At 41.0% G+C, this 26,447-nt stretch overlaps 7 protein-coding genes across 7 annotated transcripts; 5 read left to right on the top strand and 2 right to left on the bottom strand.

Annotated features, from left to right (window-relative positions):
- Nucleotides 1-414: 414 nt before the first annotated feature.
- Nucleotides 415-4,525, top strand: RPL26A_4 (60S ribosomal protein L26A; the record flags this gene model as incomplete). Its single annotated transcript, XM_064826128.1, has 8 exons — nt 415-801; nt 897-2,296; nt 2,348-2,428; nt 2,496-2,611; nt 2,684-3,135; nt 3,197-3,763; nt 3,822-4,310; nt 4,364-4,525. The coding sequence occupies 8 exons, from the start codon at nt 415-417 to the stop codon at nt 4,523-4,525; spliced, it is 3,654 nt and encodes a 1,217-aa protein (XP_064687642.1).
- Nucleotides 4,526-7,778: 3,253 nt separating this feature from the next.
- Nucleotides 7,779-9,660, top strand: ATC70_006861 (uncharacterized protein; the record flags this gene model as incomplete). The annotated part of the gene is made up of 5 exons (XM_064826129.1): nt 7,779-7,867; nt 7,939-8,072; nt 8,144-8,192; nt 8,257-9,369; nt 9,429-9,660. The coding sequence occupies 5 exons, from the start codon at nt 7,779-7,781 to the stop codon at nt 9,658-9,660; spliced, it is 1,617 nt and encodes a 538-aa protein (XP_064687643.1).
- A 597-nt stretch (nt 9,661-10,257) lies between these two features.
- Nucleotides 10,258-10,927, top strand: MEX67_2 (nuclear mRNA export, poly(A)+RNA binding protein; the record flags this gene model as incomplete). The annotated part of the gene is made up of 3 exons (XM_064826130.1): nt 10,258-10,348; nt 10,491-10,721; nt 10,797-10,927. The coding sequence occupies 3 exons, from the start codon at nt 10,258-10,260 to the stop codon at nt 10,925-10,927; spliced, it is 453 nt and encodes a 150-aa protein (XP_064687644.1).
- A 442-nt stretch (nt 10,928-11,369) lies between these two features.
- ATC70_006863 (uncharacterized protein) lies at nt 11,370-11,858 on the top strand (the record flags this gene model as incomplete). The annotated part of the gene is made up of 1 exon (XM_064826131.1): nt 11,370-11,858. One exon carries the CDS (start codon nt 11,370-11,372, stop codon nt 11,856-11,858), a length of 489 nt encoding a protein of 162 aa, XP_064687645.1.
- A 2,404-nt stretch (nt 11,859-14,262) lies between these two features.
- PPG1 (putative serine/threonine protein phosphatase) lies at nt 14,263-18,288 on the bottom strand (the record flags this gene model as incomplete). The annotated part of the gene is made up of 13 exons (XM_064826132.1): nt 14,263-14,399; nt 14,455-14,772; nt 14,833-15,001; nt 15,084-15,178; nt 15,230-15,701; nt 15,778-16,158; nt 16,219-16,692; nt 16,742-16,787; nt 16,840-17,404; nt 17,481-17,623; nt 17,679-17,854; nt 17,905-18,012; nt 18,073-18,288. 13 exons carry the CDS (start codon nt 18,286-18,288, stop codon nt 14,263-14,265), a joined length of 3,300 nt encoding a protein of 1,099 aa, XP_064687646.1.
- Nucleotides 18,289-18,473: 185 nt separating this feature from the next.
- ATC70_006865 (Serine/threonine-protein phosphatase) lies at nt 18,474-18,988 on the top strand (the record flags this gene model as incomplete). The annotated part of the gene is made up of 4 exons (XM_064826133.1): nt 18,474-18,508; nt 18,563-18,653; nt 18,709-18,927; nt 18,977-18,988. The coding sequence occupies 4 exons, from the start codon at nt 18,474-18,476 to the stop codon at nt 18,986-18,988; spliced, it is 357 nt and encodes a 118-aa protein (XP_064687647.1).
- A 19-nt stretch (nt 18,989-19,007) lies between these two features.
- Nucleotides 19,008-20,126, bottom strand: ATC70_006866 (uncharacterized protein; the record flags this gene model as incomplete). Its single annotated transcript, XM_064826134.1, has 3 exons — nt 19,008-19,505; nt 19,562-19,665; nt 19,730-20,126. The coding sequence occupies 3 exons, from the start codon at nt 20,124-20,126 to the stop codon at nt 19,008-19,010; spliced, it is 999 nt and encodes a 332-aa protein (XP_064687648.1).
- Nucleotides 20,127-26,447: the final 6,321 nt, after the last annotated feature.

Genomic DNA, 26,447 nt, shown 5'->3' on the forward strand with positions numbered 1-26,447 from the left:
TACTACTATTTTCAGGACACAACGTCGCTAGAATAAGGGGATTATTCATCTACAAGGAGTTTTAAAAGGGGAGGCAGCAAGCAAACCAAGACATTTTCCCAAATGATCTGCGCTCGATTGGATAAAGAAACGTTGTGAGTTCATGCTGATGTGCGTTTTTGCCAGATGCTACACAATGGGATAATGAATGCGTTTGTCCATGTGCTTGAATGCCAATTACAATAAACGTATGCCAAATCATATCTCTGTCGCACAAATGCTCTGTTGTTCCTCCAAGCGTAATTTTATTGTAAGATGCCTTTTGTGTTCCCAGGGCCATTTATATCTTTTTCCACTCTCTCTCTCTCTCTCTCTCTCTCTTCATTCTTATACTCCATTTCTTTCTTTCCTTTCCCAGATACATACAAGAAAACCATGAGCACCAGCAGTAATAGAAGAAGGTCCATGTCCGTGTCAGCAGCGCCGTACCTGTCGCAATCCGATACAACGACATCCACCTCGCCGTCACTGTGGAATAGTAGTAACAAATCAACCAAAACTAGCTTTTTGTCTCGCTTCAAATCACCTAATGCGATACCAACCCCCTCCAAATCCACCTCCACTCACTACATCACCACCAGTCTACCGCCCATTCACGGACAGCAGCAGCAGCAGATCAAACGAAAGCCAATTGCTTCTAATGCCTCGAGTTCAGGCACCATCTCGTCAACAGCAACGACATCTGTGCCTAGAAAAAAGTATGAGACACTCCTTGGTATTCGGACTGACGATTTGATATCAGAGGGTTTAAACTCAAAAAAGGTTAGCTGCCCTTGCACACACACACACATTCATAGTGCAAAACCCTTAATTTGTGTTCAACAATCAAATCTCTAATTATATATGATACACAATAGAAATCAAGCGGGAATCATAGCAAAGGATTTGGAAACATTTTCAAAAAGAAGCGAAGCAAATCACTCGATAAAAAAGTGAATGGAGACCATGTCGGTGCTTTGTTCTACCAGATTCACAATAGTAACAAGGATTCAGCAGCAGCAGCAGTGACAGTAGATACAAAGGACCAGGATTATGTGCTCCCCCCAGTGGAGCCCTTTGCACGATCGAGCAACAATCAAATCATATACGCATCCCCTACCAAAGCCCCTATCGTCAATCTGAGCATGGGTGATAAGCCAGTTCTCCTCGCCAATAACCATGTGTACAAACCTCAGTACCACCAATACGAGGTCGGCCAGCAGCCATCAGCCTATAGTAGATCCAAGACAGCAGCAGTGCGTCAAGATGACGACTCTGCTCCTCCCCCTCCTCCCTTGCCTCCCACCAACGAGACACCACGATGGTCCACTGGATCTACCGCACGCAAATCAACGGGTTCCTACTCCGTCTACAGCACATTTGGTGCAGAGTCCATTTACGAGGAGGAGAACAAGTCTTCAGACAAGGTAAACACAACTGCAAGCGCTCCATCAGACAGCAGACGACTGGCAGCCACCGCGTCTGATGTGATTCCTGCTGTAGAGCCTGCTTCCACCACAGATCTAGTCTCCATCGTCGCCAACAATATGCAAACCAGACACCCAGCACGCCTAGTGACAGAAGATTCATCTATCCATGAGGTCAGTGAAGATGAGGATGAAAGCAGCAGCTCTTTTGAAGACGACGATGATGATCAATCTACCAACAGACAAAGCGACGTCTTTTTGGATGCCACCGACATGTCACTTGAAGATATTGAGAGGGAAAAGATAGAAGCAAGATTATCCAAACGATTGAGCGGAGGCCATTTTGGAAGTGCTGGAGGACTGATGATCAGTATTCTGGCATCCACATCCACCGAAACCAAGGCACAGAAAAGAACAAGTCGTCCACCACCTGAAGATGTTGTTCAGTCCATGATCAATTGGAAGCGTCACAGCGGACACGGCAGTGCCAAGTACAGTGTGCCAGATCAACAAGCATCACAGCACATCCACGCCAATGAGGAACAATCCAATTCATCAACCACCACCACCACCACTGACAGGCAGGATCTTGCTCCCCCAGCTGTACCAGAAAAAGATGTGCCAGTGACTAAAAGTCAATCTCTGTCGCCTCAAAGACCCTTGCCACCCAATCCAAATATACTGCTCACTACTACAAAAGAAGCGGATAACGAGGAAGACGAAGACGAACCGATTGAGATCACTGATACTGTAGAAGAGCCTGATAATCCAAAGCAATGTGCGTCCCGCTTATGGGAAGAAGATGAATCGTTTGTACAACGGGAGAGAATTGCGGAATGGCTTGGCCAAAGGTACTTTATATACTGCCCATGTGAATTTAAATGCTTAAACGGATACTATAGCAAGGAATTAAATGCAAACGCGCTGAACGAATACATGAACTACTTTGAATTTGCCACCATGAGACTCGACAGCGCATTCAGGTATGTATAATGCGTATTTTGTCATTTGACCCATGACTCAAGCAGCTTGTGTATGTGAATCATTTAGAAAGGTGTGCTCCAAGTTATACTTTCGCGCTGAAGCACAACAAATCGATCGTATTCTCGAAGCATTCGCGAAACGGTATTGGCAGTGTAACCCCAAAACCATATTCGGGAGTGCAGGTTTGTACAAACTATCCTGTATAATCCAAATAGAGAGAGCACAGTCAGACTCACAAGCAAACATCTATCTAGATATCGTCTATACTGTAGTGTATTCGCTGCTCTTGCTCAACACGGACTTACATGTGGCACAAGGTAATTACACGCGCATGACAAGACAGGCCTTTGTCAAGAACACCATGTCCACCATCAGAGACCAGCAGCAAACAGACCCTAAATGGGCAGCGAAGAAGCCTAATTTTATGCTGGCCTGGGAAGCACACATTGAGGCCTATCTTAAAGACATGTACATCTCTGTCAAGAACTATCAGATATTGCAGCCTATGCAACAGAACGGCTTGGACGACAACACCAATAGTGGTGATGACAACGCATTCTTGTCCGTACTGACATCGGCCAGCAACAATAAACGCATGAGTATTATCGGCGGAAAGCGTATGATTGATATCAAACGTAGTTTAAACACAATGATACACAAGAATGGTTCAACTCGTGAAAGTATGCTATTCTTAGACGAACCCTCCGTAAGTTGAACACAGCGAGAGACGCGCTTGCATGAACAAGTCTCATATCTCCTTTTGATAGCCAAGAAAAAGCTCCAGCTCCAATACGCGCCAGCAATACCCTGCATCGCCTCATAGCAGTAAATCCATACACAGCAACCGTAGAGACTCGTTCTGCTCCAGCCATTCCAATGCAGGCACACTGTCTCCCAAATCGACTATTGCCAGCAGTAATGGATCACAGCTCTCACCTCATCCAATTCATATGATGAATTTTATGGATAAACACTCTGCTGATCTGTTTGCGAATCGACCACCCTACCTCAAAGAAGGCGTTGTCATGCGAAAACATCTACTGGAAAGTGCCAACCAAAAGGCCAAGCATCGCGAATGGCGAGAGTGTCTCTTGGTCGTGGGTCAAGGAGAATTGAAAATGTACGGTTTACAATCAGAGAACGCCAATGACAGCAATTCGATAGCATCATCTGGTAAGCGCCATGTTCTGAGAGCCAGCAGCGCCAGCTTTGCCAATTTAGCAGACACATTATCAAAGAACTATCAGAATGTCACCAACATTGGAAGCACTAGCAACCCAAATGTAACGCTTTCTTACAGCGGTGTCTCACAGGACAGCGCTCAACGCTGGGAGGTAAGTGAGCCATTTAATTTCTACATTGATGTACAGTAGCTCACACACTGCTGAATAGGCATATTCTCAATTGATGGGCTCCATTGAACTGAATCATTCCTTATCCAATGCACTGCCTCCTCCCGGCTACAACAAATCAAGACCGCATGTATTTGCTATTCAGGAACCAAATGGCGGTGTGTACCTGTTTCAGGCAGCATCCAATGAGCAAGTGGTTGAGTGGGTGTCAACATGTAATTACTGGGCAGCACGTCAAAGCAAAGAGCCATTGCAAGGTGGAGTTGGTAATCTGGAATATGGTTGGGGCAGCTGCTTGAATGATGTGATACTGGACTTGGATGCTGTGGAGAGTGGCGATAAAATCGCAGGCAAATATTTCCATGACCCTGATACTGTCAGTATATCACATTGGATACCACCTGCACCAACAATGGTATCGAGTATATTGGATGAAAAGGCTCAATTTGAGAGTCTGCAGACGTATGTCAATCAATTGAACGAAGAGATCAATGAGCATCGAGAAATTAAACGGAAAATTATGGTCAAGGTACGTTCGTATGCAATGGCATTTCCATTAGCGAGTATTAACTGGTACAGCAGTTCCAGCAGAAAGGACAGAACCATACGCGAGCATTTGCCAATTGGGAATCAAAGTCGAAATACATGCTCCATGAGATTATCAAGTATCAAAATTACTGCGATTCTTTGGAGAAGAGCATACAGAGCAGGGAAGCAGAACAAGAAGAAGAGGAGGAGAATTAGCAGCAAGTAGATTTACATATTTTACATATACTATACCTATTACCACCTTAATACTTAATATATTTAATATCGGATTCGATATAGACCACCTAGTAATTTGAGCTGCCGAGTTATGAATTACCTGAATTTGAGCTAACTCCATGATATAGTTTTTACTACATGCAAATTATTGATTGCGCCTCAAATGTTCAGCGTACCTTACAGCCGCCATCGCCTTACTAATAAGCTGTATCGTTATGCTATGATACTGCGATACAACAATAACACGTACCCTAATATTTCCAGCTGAATGTTTGGACGTAACAGTGTGCTCTAAATCTGGATTAATGCATACAATGCCTCAAGTCTTTGTAGCATAGCAAGAACGCGCCTTTTGACAAACAAGCGTATGAAACATAGCCAAATTTGACAATTTGCAAGCCTTCATATCTTGACATATAGGCCTTTCTAAGCTGCCGGAATGACACCAAACAATGGTGCTCGTGTGCTAGTAACTTTCAGACACTTTTGCTCCACTTTTGGGGACCAAAAAAAAAAAAAAAAAAAAAAAAAAACATGGCCCAAAATCGACCAAAAAGCATGAGGCACCCCTCATGGTTTTCATTGAAAATCAAACGATCGCGTTTTTCACCTTGAAAAAGAAGACTTTTCCTATGGTATATATTGAATCAAAATATTTCTCTCAATTCAAAGCAACTTCTAAAACCACTTTTGTGAGGCTTTCATATGCAAAATCTGGACATTATCGCTAAAAACCACATTTCATATTCTCTCAAATTGCTCAATAACTTCAGTCAAAACATCTATTTTACTTGGCACCATTGGAAGCGCCTTGAAAAGTACTTTAAGATTGTATTAGGAAGCATAGGGTGATTATCACAATTCATATAGTCGAGTTTCACAAAATAGATTAAAGAAGTCGAAAAAAAACAAGATTTGTCCAATCTTGAGCAGAAAAGATTCTTCGGAGTTGGAACTAATTGGGGCGACGGGCGGCGCTGCTGTTAGCTGACCGAAATGCCCTTCTAATGATGATAATAATAATGACAATGTTGATTGGGGTGCTGATCAATTGGGAATCATAAAGCCAAAAGGACCATTGCTTAGTCTGAATACTTACTTTTGTTTTTTTTTGAAAGTTTAATAACTGGCAACGCCAGTCAGCCCGGCCCTCCATCAAAATGCATGTGAATGCAACTTCCTAATCATGATTTGCAGCATTTCAACATGGTATGAGGCAGTATGCATTTCATTAATTCGTTTAAAAAAGGCTATTATCAAAGGCTAACAAGCAATTTTGGAAAGTGATGAGGAATATCCTTAAAATTTGTACAAAAAATTTATTGGGAATGATGGTTGCTATCTCGTAGACAGTTGCGCCTAATATTGGCGAACAACATCTCCATATCGTAACATATTAAATTTATAGTCTCTAGACACTTTTACAACCCTAATACAAAAACTGAGTTGCCAGGCATTTGTCAGGCATGGTTTATATATATGATTAGAGATTTTTTATCAATCAACAATCAAGTTTCTTCTAATATTTTAGCCATTATTTATTTTACAATATTAGCCAAAGGCCTGCAGCAGCGCGAGCCATCTGAACGTAGTTTGGCTTCTACCGAAGTGAAACGTAGGCTAGGAAACCAACCAAAGAGTCGAAATGCTCTTCGTAACGTAATATATTTATTGTCACTAGACACTTTCAAAGCCTCAAAAAGGAAAGAAGTTGATCTAACAAGTATTTTAATAGACTGGCGCTATTGAATATAGAATGCAATAAAAAAAGCATGGCCAGCGATAGTGCTATGTAATTTGTCACCTACTTTCCACACGCTTCAAAAGCATCTATTATTGTATTGCCTTCATGATGAAAAGGGCATTGAGTTTGCCAGCCAGCCTCACCAGCCGCCAAAATCAATTTCAACTCAGACTTTCAGTCTACTCCAGATTGGCCAAATTCTAATAGTTTTCGACTTGATTCGACTGTTTTGTCACATGCGACTACATAAATATGTTGATCAACCTATACTCCCTAATGCATCTTTGGAGTACTTTTCAAGGCGCATCCAATGGTGCCAAGTAAGACAAGTTTTTTGAATAAACTTATCGAGCAATTTATGGAAATATGAAAAGAGGTTTCTGGCCAAAAAGTCGAAATTTTGCATTTCAAGGTCACCCAAAAATGATTGTAGGGATTACGTTAGATCGATAGAAACATGTTGAATTAACATATACCATACTAAAAGTTTTCATTATCAAGGTGAAAAACGCGATCGTTTGATTTTCGATGAAAACCATGAGGGATACCTCACGCTTTTGGGTCGATTTTCGGTCATGTTTTTTTTGGTCCCCAAAAAGTTGAGCAAAGGTGTCAAAAAGCAAGTGCTAAATGAGAGCCATTGTTTGGTGCTATTCTGACGATCTAAAACGGCTTCTAACGCGAGAAAACGCAGCTCAAATGCACTCAATTTTTGCTGTACCAGGAACACTAAGAACTAAAAAAAAAAAAGGGTAATGCCAGAATGCTGCTTGCCCCTATATGAAGTCATTACGTGTATATGGATATAGAGCATCACATAAGAATCAGATCCACATATAACATGAAGGATTTCATGTGTAAGTTGGGGGTTAAAATGAAAGTAGCAGTATTTTTGATACGCTACGCAAGGGCAATCGGTAGTGCAAGCTGCCGCTGCGCAGGTTGGTTCTCACCAAAGCGAAGTGAAGGTAGAGAGCCATCCAAAACATAAACACTCGTATACATATAAGCAATGTAAGGCAATGACAAGCTAGGTCTCAAGCATGTGCATCGTCATGGAAAGAGACAAGTGTAAGTGTTTAGCATTCTGTCTCGTACGAATCAATATACCTAATATTGCGCTCAAGTGCCATAAGTATGGAGTTAGTAGGTGGTCCATAAGAAGTTTTAAGGTGGCCCGTATAAAGCCTGATATACGATTACCCCACAGTATTTATTTGAAATACCTTCATTGGACATTTGAGTTTGCAACATTTGCACTCTATTACGATTATTGCTGAAATGGAAGATTGTCATAAATGAATGGCAGTACTGGCATGGATATCCAATCGCGTATAGTAATACCATCAGGATGGTTGCAGCCTTGACAATCCAAAAGTTTGAAGGTGACTCGTTAAGCAAGTTTTTATCAATTTTGATTCTCGGTTTCTTTTTACAGTTGCATCTCTTTCCTTTCTTTTTCCTATTCTTACAACAACAGCCTACAAAATGAACGGACAAGAGTCAGCCAGTACATTGAATGGATCAGCAGACAATACGAAAGCCTTTATCGAAGACAAATTGAAATCAAGTCTTGTGTAAGTAGCAGCCTAGATCATTGTTACAAGTCAGGAGTGGAGTTGTACTGATTCCGCTTCAACCTTGACAGGCACGTTTATGATGCCACGCGTATCTCCAACGAAATCAAGGATCTTGAAAACAAGCACCAGACACTGCAAGGTTTCAAGCTACAATTGAGCAAGGACAGCAATTCGAATCCTGCGCCTGCTTTAACCAACATGAGTATGTATCACCATCATGAACGACTTTTTTTTTTTTTTTTTCCAACATTGACTGATTGCTTTGTATTGTAGGCAAGAAGATTGATGATATGCAACGAGACATAAACCAAAAGAAAGAAGAGTATGTTGATCATGATGATAAGGACACTAATGCCATGATTATCTCACACACTCTCAATTCACAGAATGAAAAGCGCGGAAGCTCAAGTGGTGATGGGATTTCAGGATATCATGCAATGCCTTATGGGCCACTGCCAGGACAGTCTGAAGACCACACAAGAGTTTATGAGAACCGCATTGGGAAAATTTGGCACGTCTCTTACAGGTGGATTTGAGACCTCGATTACAGACATCAGAAGACATTTGATTGAGGTGGACAATAACAAAATGGATGCAAGTGAGAAAGCAGGCATTCTCGCTACGATTGATGCCTTCAAAAAACACATTGTCGAGCTACAAAAGAACCAAATCGCCGCCATCAAGACCGTGACAGAGCAGCAGTATACACAAATATCAGGACATATAGATCAGAGATTAAAGAACGTGAATGCAGAGGCATTAACAGCTCAAGTTCAGAAGCGAGTGGTGGATAATCTCGATGGCAAATTCAGACAACATTTGCAAGAACTCGATAAAGCGCAAAAAGCACTCCCTTCTTTACAAGAGAACAACGGGCAAGTGTCTGAGAAAATTGTGCAAACTGTCAGAGACGAGGTGAAGAACTATCTGACACCTGAAACGCTCAAATCCATCATATCCGCTTTACCAGAATATAAAGCACTTCAAAGTCTGCAACCTGAAGCAGCACCTTTACCAGACGCTATCAAGAAAATCATGGTAGATTTACAACAGGAAGTCGGCGACCTCAAGGCCAAAAGCTTCTCCACACGAGCCTTAGTGAACAGTTTGGTAGATCGAAACTTGACATCCACAGAAGCCATGCAAGCTCGTCAAACAGCCGCCATCATGCACATTGAAGAGATGGAAAAGAATATAAAGCTGATGCACAACAACATATCGATGATGGAGACAGTAATAAGCGTGCAACTGGACAAGATGGTGAAACACAATGCCGAAGCATCCACACCCAGAAAGAGACCTCGAGTTGATGATGACTTGGACATGGTAGATCAGCAGGACGAGAACAGCAATAGAGAAGTGTTGAGAAGAATAGCTGAAGTGGAGTCAGCCCATCAGAAACTGCTCGACTTTATCTTGCAATGGAAGGATACTGTGTTGGATGATAGTTTCCCTGAAAAGCTGAGTAATGCCTTCAAGAAGATTGAAGAGGTCTTGCTGTAAGTTTTGTGTGTTTGTGAAATATGATCTTGATGGCTCACTCCATTTAAACACATAGTAACCACCAAACATTCATCGCCTTCCTGACTGACCCATTCACCACCAGCAAAACTCCCACAGCAAACGAAACTGCATCGATTCCTCAATCAATATCACCTCAGTCCACCCTTCACCCTGCAATGCTTGACGCCATCTCCCTTCTTGTCAAACAGACTGCCGAAGAATACGCATTACCTTTAAGAGAAAAAATCAAGGCTTTGGAGGATAAACTGAATGCAAGACAGCAATAAACCATTAGCTTCAGATTACCCCCCCCCCTCACTATAAATTTCATATAGTACAAATAGGCATTAAATAAAGAACCAGTTGTATATCCTCATAGAGTCATTGCCGTGCAGGAGGCACCGCTGCTGAGCCATTTGTATCAGCATGTGAGATTGCCATTAACCAAGGATGAAGCATAGTGTGTAGCCTTCCTATGGTATTGTAAGCATCTCCACAAGGCTAGCAGTGCTCATATTGGAAGATTGAGATGGATGTCAAACTTCACATGGCTGCACATTGTCATCCACCATGGTGATCCATTTGAGCACTGCGATCTCCAACACAAAGGATGCATGCTATGGCTTGATCTTTGAGCCATCACTTCTCTTTCAGTCATCCTCTACATACAAACACAATCTCTTATTCCCTCCATCATGCTGAGGTTACCTAACGACATTTCGTGACGTCAACCCAATCATATTCCCTGTGTTATGTACAGGGCTTGAAGGTCCAATTCAAGTGGAATTGAAATCAGTTCATATTTTTCAACTTTTTGGCAGTCGAAGTTTTTTTCCCCAGCTTATTTATCTCCCCTCTCTTCTATTTTATACATTTAAACAACAATGTTTGCTCTTCGTCGTGCTGCTATCAAGGCTGCTCCTCTTGCTGCCCGTTCCACCGTTAGACCCTTCTCTGTTTTGGGTGCTCGTTTCTGTAAATATCGCAACAAAACACATGTGGATCGATTGCATGTCTTTCTCTCGCCTAGGAGAAATATCTGTATAGAAAGAGAGAATGTCGCGCGATGACCACATGGGCTTGAATTGAATGCCTTACTAATATATGTTATCAATAGCTGGTGCCGTTGGTCACAGTGCCGAGACCAATATGGGTCCTGGTGGTAAGGCCGGTGAGGTCCCCACTGATCTTGAGCAAGCTACTGGTTTAGAGCGTCAAGAATTGCTCGCCAAGCTCGAGGGTAAGGAACTCTTTGATATGGAACCCTTGAACATGACACACATTGGTACACCCAAGAACCCCATTGTCGTTCAATCTCATGATCCTATCCGTTTCGTTGGTTGTACTGGTAAAGTAGTTGATATGCATAAGAAGAAAAAAGAGATATTAAGCTGCTTTTTTTTTTTTTTTTATGGATGTATAGGTTTCCCCGTTGAATCTCATGATGTTATTTGGATCAACTTGGACAAGTCTCACGAACACGACCGTTGTCCCGAGTGTGGTTCCGTTTTCAAGATGGATTTCGTTGGTTCTGAAGAGGATCATCACCATTAAGTCGAGAGAAAGTGTGTACACCCTGTTAGATCAAGAAGAAGAAAGTAATAATAAAAAATATTTATTTTGTCCATGTACACATCTTTCTGATATCAAGCAAAATTACTCTTCTTTTTTTCGTATAAATCAACACTATTTACGCAGCTCCATTTCCTCCATTTAAATAAATAATCACTGTTTATATACAAAAAGGAATTCCTCTCTGTCAATGTGTCAAATGAGCAAACGTCTGTGGTCAAGCCCATGGTGGCTGGATCAAGAAATTTGACATGTTGAACAGCTTCATGTCGGATGGATGTGAGAACGACATTCTTGTTCGCATGAATGTCTCTAGAACAGCAGCATTGATAGATTTAAGGCGGCCAGAATATATATGCTTGCCATGCGTTGTTTAATCCCATTTCTTCTTATTCTTCTCTCTACCTCTCAGCTATTTACCATCATGACTCAACAATCTAATAAACCAAAGCAAGCTCAAGCCATCGCCTTTCAGTATCCTTGCTACATCTGCAAAGAGATATTCAGCACTGCTGTTGATGTCAAATCTCATGTCATCTGTGTCCATTACTACTCCCTTCCTGAATTAGCATCTGATGCAGGTCAAACCAGACCAGCAGAAGACAATCTCGAGTTCAAGGAGTTTCCTCAGTCAAAGGAGGATGCCAAAGACCTTGTATTCCATTCTGCTTGTCCATCTTGCTGGTACCACTGTCCTACCCAAGATGTTATCGAATTGGAAATTCATGTTATAGATGTTCATAATCCCATCAGCATCAATACGGCTCAAGAGCAAGGCGAATCCTCTATTGCAGCTCCTCCTCAAGACAAGGAGCAAGACAGGAAGCAAGAAACTGCACCTACCATGGAGGACCTCTTTGAAAAGTTGGATGATTTGAGCGAATGCATTCGAGCTTATCTTGCCCGTAGATAAGAAGAGTGTTGAATGACATCTTTGCAATGAACCTCATGTAGATCCCTGCATCATATCAATGGAACAATGTCTAACTTTGGAGCAGGTTTTTGTGGGTACATGGCTCATGTAAAAATTTATCCTCATCTTACAAACACACATTCTTTATAATACGTATTAAAACAAGCTCTTCAAAATAATCATTCTATCGCATGTATAGTAAAAAAAAAAAAAAGGTATAACTGCTGTAAACGAGTGCTCTCAAATCTGTCTATAAGATCTTGTAGCTTCTCATGATGCATATTGTGAGTATACAAAATGTAAATATAGATGCCATGATACAGAAAAACCAGGTTAAATCGTCCTATTCCATAAATTAGCGTCCAATACAATGAACCCTATAAGCAAAGTATACCTCGTCATCCTATCACATCATTCAGTATGTAGGATAGCGAGCATTCACTCGTACAATGCACATACCTGAAATTGGCCAGGCACCTTGACATTCATGCCCCACATACCGGTTACCAGATTCATCGGCACAAGAACACTGCCTAGCGCTGTGAGTTTTGATAAGACATCGTTGATTTCATTGTTGGTTTGTGTCATTTCAATGGATATTTGAGCCAAATAATTGGAATGGGACCTGGAAGATATCTTTTCATAGTGATTCAATGACTGAAGCATAGCGACAACGTGGTCTTTTGATCATCGTCAGCAACGTCATGTACTTGTGTGAGTGTCCTTATTGCAAGTTTACCTTGTATATCGCCCAAGTAAATAACCACATCATGGCTGACAGTGGGTCTTTTGTTGTTTCTATGGCTGCTCTTGTGGGGCGACGATGCATGCTCACCACCCCTTTTGATCAAGGTCTTTATCACGTCTGATTTAGCCACCAGCAGTCGCAATAGGCTCATCATCTTTTTGCGACAGTACCCTATCCGTCTCAGCATATCCGATTGCTCGGATTCCTTTAAAATCAGCACCAATTCATCGATGGAGTCTACTTCAAATTCGATTGCTCTGATCAATGGCACAAATGTATCAATGATATCGTCCAATATTCCGTAGCAGATCCAGTCTAGAACACACATCAACCCATTGTATACTCTTTTTTTTTTGTGTATATCTACCTGGTGTAACGGTCAAGCACTCTTTCAAATGCATCATGCGTTTTCTTACGTTAGCGGAATGAGGTGTCGAAGCTCCAAAATGAAACTAAATGGATCAAAGACATGAGCCATGAGTATACATGCCTAGGTATATGCTTACTGTGAGTATAAATCCTTGAAATATCAAAATGTAGATGCCAATGGGCTGCAAGTAATTAGGTGATGTGGCATCTGATTCAAATGTACGAAAACAGATAAAATAGTAATTGTTCAAAGCTTCGCATTTCTCTCGAGGCTCTTCGGTGGTAATATCCTCTGCAGTGAGTGGATGGATATGAAAGATGCGCTGTAGTTGCTTCATCTCTACGTCGGTGGGGTTGTGTATATCGATCCAGAAGCAAGCATTGTTGCTGTGATCTTTGATGGCTGGCAAGATATCAGCAAAATTGTTTGTATGTATGGTGGATGTCAAGGCCGATGAGTAAAAGACATATCTAAATTCAGGCCTGCTGGAGGGAGGTGCGATGAACCCTTCTCCGTTCTAGCAATGCCACATGTATGTGTGTGTGTGTGTGTTAATACATGCACATGTACTTTTATGTAGGGTCTCTCACTCACAATAGCTCCATATGTGGTAGTCTGACTAATGCGTGGTTGCATTTTTTTCTGCTTTCGCTTCTTTGTTGTTGTTGTTGTCGTGGTGGTGGTGGTGGTGTCGAGACCCGGTCGCTTTGTGTGTAAACATGAATTTAGAATCAATTCCTCCACAGCTTCCATGTCAATGAGCTCGTCTGAAGTGTGTGCGCCTTTATCATCAGCAGCAGGATAGCTGGGCTGCTCGGATGGAAACCACACATCGTTCTCCAAGGTGTCTATGTCCAGAGGTTAGTTGCATTGATTTGGCTATAGAGTGTACCATACTACTGTTGCTACCGCTGTTACTGCTACTGCTGCTGCCATAGTTACTGCTGGTAACGAGATCATTATCCACTATAGCAACCAACTTTTTGCTCATGTCAGTAGTGCTTCCCCCCCCCCCCCCCTGAATTACTAGTATGTCTTACAAAATCCTCTTCTTCATCTGCTTCCTTGATATAGTCGTTCTTGGACAGCTGTGTGTACAGTGTATTTGACATGGCGGTATATAAGCAGGTACAGGAACTGAAGAAAAGAGGAGAAAGAAGGGCGAGAAAAGAGAAATGCAGAATATATACGGCACAAACAGCCAAATATATTTGGGTCTGATGAAAGATGCAAACTTGTATGACTTGATCACATGGAGACAAAAAAGGGTATAATATTTTATTCAATTAAGCGCTACTCAAGTTACGCATGCTCTGTGCCACTTTATCGATCTGGGCATCGTTTGAATTGGGAGATAACGGGTCTTTGCTCTCCATGCGGCTCTTGATCATGCTGAGCGCTTCTTGCAATGTTTTGCCCGTGTCTAATAAAGCTTTTGGTGAGACAAAGTCCATCGTACATCTGCAAACGTCACTTACTATCAATCGAACTGAGAAAGCGAACAAGCTCCTTGCACAGCTCATAATCGCTCTCGTCCATGGCCTTTTGAAGTAACCGGATCGTATCCTTGCCACCCACGACCAGTGGTTGCATTGTTTGCAGGATGATCAGATAGGATGTTGCTGTACGCAATCTGCCATCCGCTAAACAAATTTCAAACAGATCTTTGGGTTTGCCAACCACAGAAAACAAGTGATCCCATAAGGCCACTTCTGTCTTGCGAGCGCAACTGACAATCACATCCAACGCATGAGGAAACTGATCCAGGAATTTGATGACATGCGGTAGAATAGCAGCTATCATTTCGAATCAAATTAGCTCATCCATGCAAGCATAGCAAAGTTGCGTATTCTTACCATCGCCCAAATCATGACCCGCCTCTTCTTCCAGCACTGTATGAAGCAGAATCTCCAGCGCATGACCAAAATAAACAAATTTCTCGTATGCACGAGCAAATACAACGGCTTCTTGCTCCAAATCCCGTTGCAACAGGTAGCGTAAAACATGATGCAAAAACAAATGCATCTATATCGTGATGAGTCTCTCTCTCTCTCTCTCTCTCTCTCTCTCTCTCTGTTAGATGCTGACGCATTTGCCGTTTGCTTACCTTGGGGCTCATTTTAAAGAGGACAAAGCCAAGCGAATCTCGGTAACTGATGTTTTGCTCAATGCCAACAATGATGCCCTTGTCCAGCAAAATGGCTGCATGTACAATGAGTATACTGCAGGCAAAGCTCCTATAAATTCACTTACATAGCGGGTAGAAATCAAGCGGGATGTAAATGGCTTGATCACTCAATTTCTCAAAACTAGCAATGCGCCATTGGCTTTGATTCTCCATGTCGTCTGTTAGAGATCCTTCAGTCGAAGAAGATCTACTGTGAGGTTCTGGCCCAATACGATAGCCAAGCGAGAAGGGTCTACCGATATCCACGTTGCGAGCAGATGAGGAGGATGACAGCAACCCCGGCGTCGTCGGCGTAGAGGGCTCACTCTCTGACACATTGGCGTTGTAGGTGCTAAAATCAAAATCAGGCTCCAATAACAGATTGGTAAATGTTTTGAGTCCTTTGCCATCAGCAATCCAGAGCGATGTAACCAAGTTATCAATGCTCTTTTTGCCAATCCAGTAATACTCTGCTTTGTGGTGTATGTTGTGAATATCAAATGCTGGTGGCGGTGATGTGGGTGATCCATCAGCTAAATCAGAACTATCATTGTCATCCTAGAAGCACATATATAAACAAACATATCAGCAATCAACAAACACAATGCAAGCGCAAACACATAAACAAACATACAGCTGCTTTGGGGCTCAAAATGATCAGTTTTCCATCTACAAGCAATAGTATGTTGGAAGAAATCACGTTCTCCAGTGAATCTATCTGATCTCCACAAATGGGATGAAACAGACTGATGCTGCGAACACGAGCCACGCGGGCTACAATGCCCTTGAGTGATACTCGTCGCACGAGCTCAAGCCGAGCTAGCCCGCCCTGTTTGCCAGTGTTGCCATTAGGGAGTGCGCCTACACTGATCTTGTACAAATTGAGCACGTTTTCAGATGTGTAGACGACCAAAAAGTTGCCGCAGAGTGTCATGTAGGCTGGTATGTTAGAGAGTGCTTCTGTGTGCAGAAGATAAGTATTGTCCAGGTTACTGTCGCGAGAATACATGCGAATCTATCAGCGTGCAATGCGTTAATGGCCCTTTCTCTCTCTCTATATTCATGCTTTTAATACCTCGTATATCTTGTACTGGAGTGATTCGCAGGCAACAATGATGATGTTCTTATACCACACCATACCACCTCGAACTAAAAAGCTCTGCTCTTGGTGCTGATTACCAAACAGCTTCCATCGATTGGAGATGGCGTTGTAGTGTGCAAATCCACGTTTACCAGCAATGGCAATGTACTTTCCGTCCGAACTGATGGATGCATAACGTATAGGCCAGTGATCGGTGATGTACAGCGCAGGGTATTGAATGTGCGTCCACGCCACTGCTGCAGGGTCAATGGTCGTGTTGTTCTCTTGGTAATCACCTCCATTATTGTAGAGTAAGATGCGGTCATCTGCTAGTAGTAATCCGCGTTTAGCGTTATCCGAGTGCAGATAAGATGTCAGCGCAGATTTGGCAAAGGGAATAGTAAACAGTTTTGATGCGTCTTTGTCCCTGGATAGCACATAGAGCTGGTGACTGCCTGGGCCCCAAAACTACACTTGTGTTAAGATATCATTGCACTTGTCTATGCCATGCACTTACCAATGACTGAATGCCCTTGACGTAGGTATCCTTGAGTCTAAACGCACTACATGATCCTGTCAGTGAATGCACTGGCATCACCCGCTATCATAACCTACTTATCACCACCATACACATCATCCATCTCGCTCGACGCACATAACAATCCACCATACACACTCCACACAGCCAGCCCATGTGTCTTGTACCCCACAGAGATAGCATATCCATCCGATGTCCACGCCAGCGACTCGACAGCATTCGCCTCTGGGTGAGCGCTCGAATTCTGTGATGCCCACGACGATAATTCCAACTTGTGTGACAACACAGGTGTAGTGGTATAGCTGTTGGCCGAATAGACATACACGGCACCTCGATTGGTGCCAATAGCAATGAGTGAGAATTTCGCATTGATGGAAACAGATGTTGCTTTGTGTAAATCATGCAATTTCTGCTTTCCTTTGGTCGCTGTGCTGTGCTCGCTGTTGTGGAAGCAGACGCCTGTCCAGTGAATCTTCCCTTCAAACGAGGGTGTGCTGGGAGAAGTAATCGTGGTTGATCCGTTACTACTTCTTCTTTCTTGAGACAAAGTGTTGTTGTTTTGTACAAAATAAGCTCTACCTTCATTTGATAGCCAGACGGATATGTTCATTATTTTATCGTACAGCAGGCTAACAACTTGTTCTGCGTGTGTATTTTCGGGTTAACAACATTGCATGCCTCAATGCCATAGCCATGGCCAACACTAATAAATTAGTACCTGATTTCTCGTTTTCCATGATGCCGAGTCGGTTGAGAACTGAAGTCTGTGTGGCATTGACTTGCTGTGGATTCCAGGATATCGACTGGATTGCTGCAGGTGATTTGGTGGCAATGATTAGCGTGTCGTCGGATGATGTGCCACTGAATAAGAGGTTAATATCGCTGCCAGTCGAGACCCACCTGTCTATAAACTCACCAGGCAATGCCAGCGTCTACTCTAATGGCCAGCTTAAACTTGATCAACATGGTCTTGGGTCCCTTTCCCTCTCCTGGTCCTGTCACATAGGCATGTGTCGAGTTTGGAAAGTTAAATTCGAACGATCGCTGATCGTATGAAATGATGGCATACAGTAACATATAGTTGTTCTTGGTCTAATCAGCTTGATTAGTACCCATACCAACTGTAAACCTTCCATCCTTACATGAACGACAATCGCAGTGGCATCTGGCTTCCAAATAGCCTCAATGTTTTCACCAAATTCCTCTACATGATTATCTGAACGTTCCACAAAGGCGAGGACAGTTGTTGGCTTTGGTCCATACGAGTGAGTACGCTATCGCAATGAGTGCTTTTGCATGCTTGGATTTACCTTGACTGACCACAAGTAGATGCCGTTTCGGGTGCAAGTGATGTATAACGACGCGTGAGATGATGATTGAATTGATACTATATCCAAGGACTTTGAAAAGGTGGTAGTATGGGCAGCTTGTTCAGACCCTTTGCTGTTCAACTGCTGGTCCTGCTGCTCCTTTTGCACTGTGCAATCAAGCGATAGTTCACTCGCTATCCCATTTAACCAGTACATGTTGTGTCTGCCGTTATAGCTGTTTAGTTTCGGATACTGGAAGCTGGTAGTAAAGCAAAAAAGTGAAATGTTCAAAATAGCATCCAAGAGATTGGCTTATAATCGCTTCCCCTCTTTCACTCATCTTATCAATAGTCACGAACAAACTACGTTTAAGCGTCTCTTTTCCTCTCGTTACTACCATCATGACTAGTTTGATCAACGCTGACACTCGCATCAAGTAAGTCTTTCTGCTGCACATTGATCTGTCTTGTCAAATTAAGTGCAATCCCAGAGTGAGCTCTGTACTCAACAGAGATACTACCAACTATGGCAAACAAAATTTGATCGATGGTCAAGTAGAGACATGCTGGAATTCAGAGCAGGTTGGTAGCTCACACGTCTATCCGTCGGATACGCACTGATTAATAGCGACAACAGGGCCTTCCACAAAACATACTACTTGATTTTCCTTCAGCAGTATCAGTAAACAGCATTATATTCCAATTTCAAGGTGGATTTGTCGGCAAAAAATGTGTGGTCGTAGGCAGCACAGTAGACGCACCCAACGACTACAGCATTGAGATTGACACGTTCTATCCCGAAGACATCAACCCTACTCAAACTTTCAATTTCGAAGCAACTCCAGCATTGAAAAGAGTCAAGATCGTATTTGAGGAGAGCACAGATTTTTATGGTCGCATTACAGTGTATAAATTAGATGTGCTCGGCCATGTCTGCTAAACAGCAATGCCAGCTGCTTTTCTATTCAGTAACCCGTATTTGCCAATCCAAATGATAATGACGATCAATCCAAGCACACATGCACCCAAATAAAATTGAATCACCATGCGTCTTCCCATTGTCAATAGCCCTCCTCTTGGTAAATTTTTGCGGTTGAAAATCATCATGGCTATGCAGATGAATCCAATCACAATCGTGTACACTAATCCGACGATCAATCCATGAGGAAATTCAATAGCTACACCAGCAAGTAACAATCCGTAGATGATGGATCCAATGCACCACACCACTTTGGTGACAATCGGTAAAGGGCCGTGCACTTGATTTCTGAAGGCAAACAGTTGCACCCAGCTCATGATCATGGCACCTCCAGCATACAAGTAATGCGCAATATAGTGTTCCCATGTCGTTTGCATGTTGAGATACATTTCTTGTAACACTGGATACTGAGCTACGAGTTCCGGATGAGCTATGTTGAAATCTTGAATGGGATGCTGTGCGTAATAGTAGAGTGAGCTTTGTGTTATGCATGTCTATTCGATTGATTTACCTTGAACAATGCGGCCGCTGTATGAACACCGTGAAACTGACAATACATTCCTGCACCCACTGTCCACAATAGCCATGTCACACTGGCTTCACTCAATGCGCCCCCTATTTGTTCATGCATACAATGCATCAGATCATCTTTTCCTATTTCTCTCATTAGACGGCTTACAGTAATTCGACCTTCCGCTGGTCATGGTATCTGCTCTTGTGATGACAAACAAATTCAACGGCAGTGTGATCAGTGGGTCAAAGAAGCGCCAAAGAGCATCGCCTGTAAACCAAGGAGATATATTCGGTAAATCAGCAACCACTGGGATCACTGTCATAATCAGTGTAAAGAATGCGGTGCCCAGCAACAGCCAAGCAAGTCTATTGTCTTCTGTGTGTAGCTCTTTATATGAAGTATGCCTCGATGGAAGCACTGAACTCGAAGGTGGTACCATCATGCCGCCTCGCCCATCGTTGTTGATGATAATCTCTTCTTCCTCGTCTTCAGAATCGACAAAATTTTGTTCAGGTGGTTGCCTCGTGTAAATGGAAGGCAATTCATATGTATCGTGTGCCATACTGTTTAACAACAAAAGGGAAAAGAAATATGTATCAAAGGGAAAAAAGTGTGCTTGATATCGTATGTGAGTTTAAATTTACAGTTGTATCAAATGCGGCGGGTTTCAGCTTATGTCTAATGGAAAAATATTACATTGTTAGGAAAATGTTCTGCCAAGACCTCGCAGCGTTTATTTTTACCACCATTTATACACAGTTAGCATGCCAGTTTGTGTCGCCTGACTGATGATAAGGAGAATCATTGGAAGTATATCATTGAGCTTTTGCAACTCAAGCCGATTGAAACATCAAGCAAAGAATAATGCGACAGAGATGCCATCATGTCGTGATGGCAAGATTTTTATTCCTCCTAGACATGTCTTTGGTATCAGCCTTGCAAGTGTCGTCATCTCTTTATTTCTCTTTTTTCAATAATGTATTATTCTTAGTTGTTGAACGTCCTGCGACAATAATGTTGGGCAGCAATATTTACGCTAGCTAAACGGTTCTTGACTCAATTTCTAGCTGACTTCCTTTCAAATCTAATTACTAAAAAAAACGACTATCGAGCAACAATAGCAAGTGCAGTAAAAAGGGGGTTAAAAAAGCAGGTAGAATACTGTTAAAATCCTTCTTTATTTGAAATTAGGATAATGTGCAATAAAATGTATATTCTACGTCTCTATTTATATTATTTGGTTTATATCTCTTATCTGGCAGCAGTTTAGTAGTTGCCAGTGATTCCATTACTTTATATATTTTTGTTGGGTCATTTAGTTGTTGATCTGATGGATCAAGAACGGTATTTCAATATATGGTTTTTGAATCATGCGTAAAGAATAGCTCTTTATTGTTGAGCCTGTATCCTTTTTAGGTATATTTATGTTACAACACATTACAATACCCTTGACATTTACTTTAGTATCTGTCATCTCTTATTTTAGAGCATTTAACCCTTGCTATCATCATGCTAATACTATTATTATGCATGCCTATCTGCTGATGGTAGCATGGTTTGATTGAGATGACATTTATTTTGGGTTTTGTTTATGATGGGAATCTAGTCTAGTTCACTTCAGCAAGGATTGCAATGCTCACCTAATAATGAAATACTATGTACATAAAACGTTGCTTCCTTTGCAGTTTGTGCTTTATAAATCAGTGTATTGCCTCTCGCTGCTCCAACCTCTGAGCCAATCAAATCGCTTAAAAACATCCTACAGACACCCCAAATCTTAGAAAAATTTTGCGAGGGTTTCCCTCTGTTTTGATGTGAGGCAAAATTTTAAGCGCCGCTATAATAGCAATATAGCCGCTGCTATCATCAAACTTCCCCCAGGTGCTAGAGCATGCCTTACTTACACCACCTAGCTTTAAATTCAGGCATTGAGACCCTCAATCATCACTAAAGTAAGTAGCGATAACCAAGTGGAGGCAGCCTATCTACCTCCTAGCCTCGGATAGAGTCTTGTTGAGCTTCAGGGATAGGCACATCCACACAACGTAAAGAAGTATGCTTCAAAAGAAACAGAATAATAACAAAAGAAGCGAACATAATAATTACTATAGGAGTATAGTAGTATATGTAGGCAAAAGAAAAAAAGAATGCTCACACGAGATGAGCCAAAGGAAAGTATGTTATGAATAAAATATTAAAAATGTTCACGTTATTATATTCTTGTTATTGCAACAAAAATACATACATGAGCAATGTGCATGATAACAGTCTGGTGATGTAAAAGAACACAAATGCGCACAATTGCAGGATCAACAGTAGCAGCAGTATAAGTGTTGTAATACAACATGAAGACCAATGTTGTTTTCATGTGAAGCGACAGAGGCAACACAAACAACAATCCACGGTTATATAACATAGTATCACAAGAAGGGTGATACAATTATATAGCAGTGTGTCATGCTTGTTGTTCGTAAATACGAAGCAACAACATTGCAAGTATTTGTTGAGCTGATCATATCACAGCCAGCAAAAAAAAAAAGAAAAGGCAATAAAGCAAACAGCATGAATGCATTATCGCGGGAAAGGAAGCAGTAGTACAAACGTTCAAAGAAGTTTATATCATTACAACCACAAGAAAAAAAAGATACTTACTACTTCTTACCACAGCATCACGACCAGAGACAGACCAGAGAACCAGCATACATCAAAGACAACAGACCACAGGATAAGCAAACATCAGAGAAGAACCACCGAAGCAACGATATACCATCAAAGCAGCCACCGCCAAGTGTGCAGCCAGTGCACAGCAAAAGATCAGAAATAGATCCCTAGTAGAGTTATTCCAAGTATAACCACAGTATAAAACGCGTTAACACTGTATCTTACGTCTATTGCGCAGCTTTCAATTATACTTGCTTCAATTCTATTCACAAAGGCAGCGTTGTTTCATGAGTAGAGAGCTTGCGAAGTATAGTATATATATATAAAGACGAAAAAAAAGGAAAGAAAATGCTAATAAAAGGCTGAGGCTAAAAGACGTCACTGTTATCAATGTACCGCAAGGTAAATACTAGAATTTGATAGCTTGCTACAAGGTAGCAAAGCAAGATATGAATTAGCAATTTTTACCATGAGGTTTGCCAACACCTTACCTATCAATCCGTTACATGTAATTAAGAGGTTATATTTGACAAGGGTAGCGAATTTACGTTTGAATTGAGCTACATACTAAAAAAAAGGCGGTATTTTAAACTATCAATAGCCCAACCTCCATAATACTCAAAATGAGGATTCATGGATTTCTGAAATCGTTTAGCCTTAATATCATGCGACTCTGAAAATAAAATTGCTTTCCAGCTAAATAAAACTTGAGGTAGAATTTAAAGGAAAATCTAATGATACCAATTTTAAGTGTTTTGGCCGACGTTATTAGGCTGATTTTTGATAGAATAGTTTTTGCGATTTTTTGGTTGTTTTTGACAGATTACCAGGTTTCTGTCATCAGAGCTTTACTTGCAAAACTTATCATAGTGTAGAACAGACAAGAGCCTATCGAACAAGCCCTGATTCAAAGCTCTAGTATGGCTCTATCACGAGATATCGCCAATTTTGTACCTCGAGAGAAATTCCTATCCAGATTTTTGCCTTGCTATCACAGGCAAATTTTGCATAAAAATCGATTGTTATGTCAAAATACAATGTAGAATTGAATCTGCCAAAGAATTACACTTTTATTGAGAACGCATCCCAAGGATGCATTTATATACTTTTTCATTATGCTAGGGTTTACAGCATGATGATGAACTATAACACAAATAGGTTTACTATCTACCCAACAATTGATTTGTAATTCATAATTAGCATGATTTAACCAAAGGACCTAAGAATAGCCTAAAACCTTTGGTGTGAGACCTTGCTATAACATTTGATATAACAGACTTGAGCAACTTATGGACGCTTCTGTGCTGTAGTCGTTACAGAAAAGCATGGTTTTGCCATTGTAAACTCCAAGTTGAGGGTTGAAAACTCAACTTTTCACAAAACAAGTATCGTTGCAGTGAAATCAGGTTTGAATAGATTTCACGACAAAAAATAAAGCAATAGTAAAATACAATAGAAATCAACTTTATTTTATTTGTGTATAAACTGAATTGAAGATCCTGGAATCGAGTAAAAAAAAGAAGAGTATTTATACATTTGCAGCTAGCTTGTAGGATTAGTGATGATAGAGAGCAATAGGTTCTGCTATTGCGATATCTGGCAAATGTTGTTGATGTCTGATTTAAAGTGGTAATCAATGCAAGAGCACTGGCCATAAGGGTCGATTTGAGTAACCTTGATGGGCTTGGGTGAGCTATCATCATAGCATGATTTAATGTAATCTTGATGGCTTAAAGTGTGATGTTTGTTATTGAAGTATGGAACCCTTTATCTGGGATATTGTGCAATTATGGCAGCAGGGCATAGTTGTCATATTTGAATATGCTTGTTATTGATTTGATTTTATTTGGATAAATATAACATCTCTTATTACGACCATCATGGGTGTGAGTGAATACACTGTGATCAGGAGTGATTCATTCACACGATGTGCGATATAAGCGTGGTGTATCTTTACTTTAGTATGTTTAAATGGTTGCTGATGTACGTTTGAGCGCTTTTACTACTAAAACCAAATAGTATGAATTTGAATGAGTGCTATTTGGTGAATTTCGGTTTTCAATCAAGTTGCGTTTGGGTGGCTATTTCATTACACGTGGATCTCGATATCTTGGCATTATGGTGATTGAATCTACTGTAGTTCCTGAGGCACCTGTGCACACACAACTGACTGGACTTGTAAACATAGCTGTGATGTGATACAATAAACATTGTCTATGTTGCTACACTGTAAAAGTGACTTGAGGAGAAAGTGAATGTACCCTAAGATGCATGCTTGTATGCAACATTGACGTACAGTTGAGCGCTTTATTAATAGATTCAAGTAGCATGAATTTTAGTGAGTGATATTTGTTGAATTCCGGTTTTCAATGTGGTTGTCTTTAGGTGGCTATTTCATTATAGTTTGTTCCCTATATTTTACTGGGACCCACCCAACGTGTCTGGTATTATCAGCCATTTCTCGTTAATAATTATGAGTGTCCATCATTGTGGATAGGCTTTAAGACTAGTAGTTTTACGGCTAGATATGGTATCTCCGCTTTGGACGACCAACAAAGGTTTTCTGCTGATCTAACGAGCATCTCATTCAATCCAAGCAAGTTGTTAGACTCAGATCCGTATAATATCGTAGACGCTCCAGTCTTCAAATTACTGCTGTTGTGCCAGAAGGGCTACAAGTGTTTATAAAGATTAAGGTATTCTTGATGGGTAGATATGTCTGTGTTGTGCAACAACACGGACAAGCTATGATAAGTGAAGTGCATCTCAGCTATCTAAATACTGAGGTTCACCAGATGTGATAAGCGTTGTACAAGATAAATTGCTACTTTGGCATTTAGAACTTAGTATGAATAGAATAACTCTTATCTTCATCAATAAATCTTTAGTTTTTGTGTCTAATCTTATTCAAATAAGCCTTTTCTTGTTTTTGTAATATTGAACATTTTTTATAAGCTACAAATTATAATCATTTTAGTTTTTGTGCTTAACAACTGTCATAGTTTATTTCAAAAAGAAAGATTTATTCCTCAGAATTACAATAAAAAAGCATTTATCACCTAAGGCTTGAGCTTCGTGCAATGCTGAATATCTAAACCATCAAGTACGGATGTTATGTATTGACTTGTTTGGCAATACAACCTACAGCGCCTTACTTATAGGTCAAATTCAGTCCAAATCTAACTATTTTCAAACACAAATAACTTATGCCACAAAGCGTTTTGAGCGCTTGAAACAGCACCAAACGGCTTCTCTTGGCCACGCTTTACTTATTGATGCTTTATCTCAAATTTTTTTAGGTCATTGCAAATTCATGAGGATCATCGTTTTTTTCATGTGTATTAGTAAGGGAAAAGTCTTGAAAACAAAACGATCGCGTTTTTCACCCCAAAAATGAAGACTTTTCCTATAGTATATATCAGACCAAATTGACCGTAAAGATGATATGCAACATCTAAAACTACTATTCTGAGACTTTTATATGCTAACTTTTGACATTTTTACAGAAACCTTGTTTTCATATTTTTGCAAATTGCTCATTATTTTCGGTCTGAAATCTGAATGTAACTAGCATCATTCGATGCGCCTTTATTGATTCTTTATAAACGCGTTAGAAAGTAAAGTATAACAACGACAGTTTTCATGGTCAAATTTAAGAAAAACATTTAAAGAATGTAAGATCAAGTCATATTTGAACACGAAAATGCCCATTGCACAATTTCAAGTTAAAGTGCAGCAGTTACGGCCGCCACGGCAGAAGACTGAGGCCGAATTTAATGGTTGTGACGTCGGATACGGCGTCTTCTCATTATTCCGTACCTCCGTTTTTTACCCTTTTTGCAAAACTCGTTTAGTATGAAACCATATTGGTTTTGGAACCCTTTTGATTGAAGATAACACTCTAGCTTTTGATGACACGGCCTTGCACTGTTACAAGTACTTGGTACTGCTTCTTTAAAGTGGAATATAGTAGGTGCCATTCAATAACTAGCACTGGAAGACGTAGAATCAACATTAATTAAATTTGTTTATTAGGTTTCGATTTTTTTTGCCTGTTTGACTTGAGTGCTATTGCCGTTACTTCTCTGCTATCTCTGCTGCCTGCTTCTTTGGTGTATCATGTCTAGTGGTTGCTTTTTTGGTCATTGTCTGGTCCCTGCTGGTGGCGTTCGTTCGTCGGTTCTTCTAACGCGCTGGCGTTGTTGCTGCTGCTGCTGCTGTT

The sequence above is a fragment of the Mucor velutinosus genome (assembly GCF_035048745.1).
Source record: "Mucor velutinosus strain NIH1002 chromosome Unknown tig00001547, whole genome shotgun sequence".
In the NCBI taxonomy this organism is placed as follows: Eukaryota; Fungi; Mucoromycota; class Mucoromycetes; order Mucorales; family Mucoraceae; genus Mucor; species Mucor velutinosus.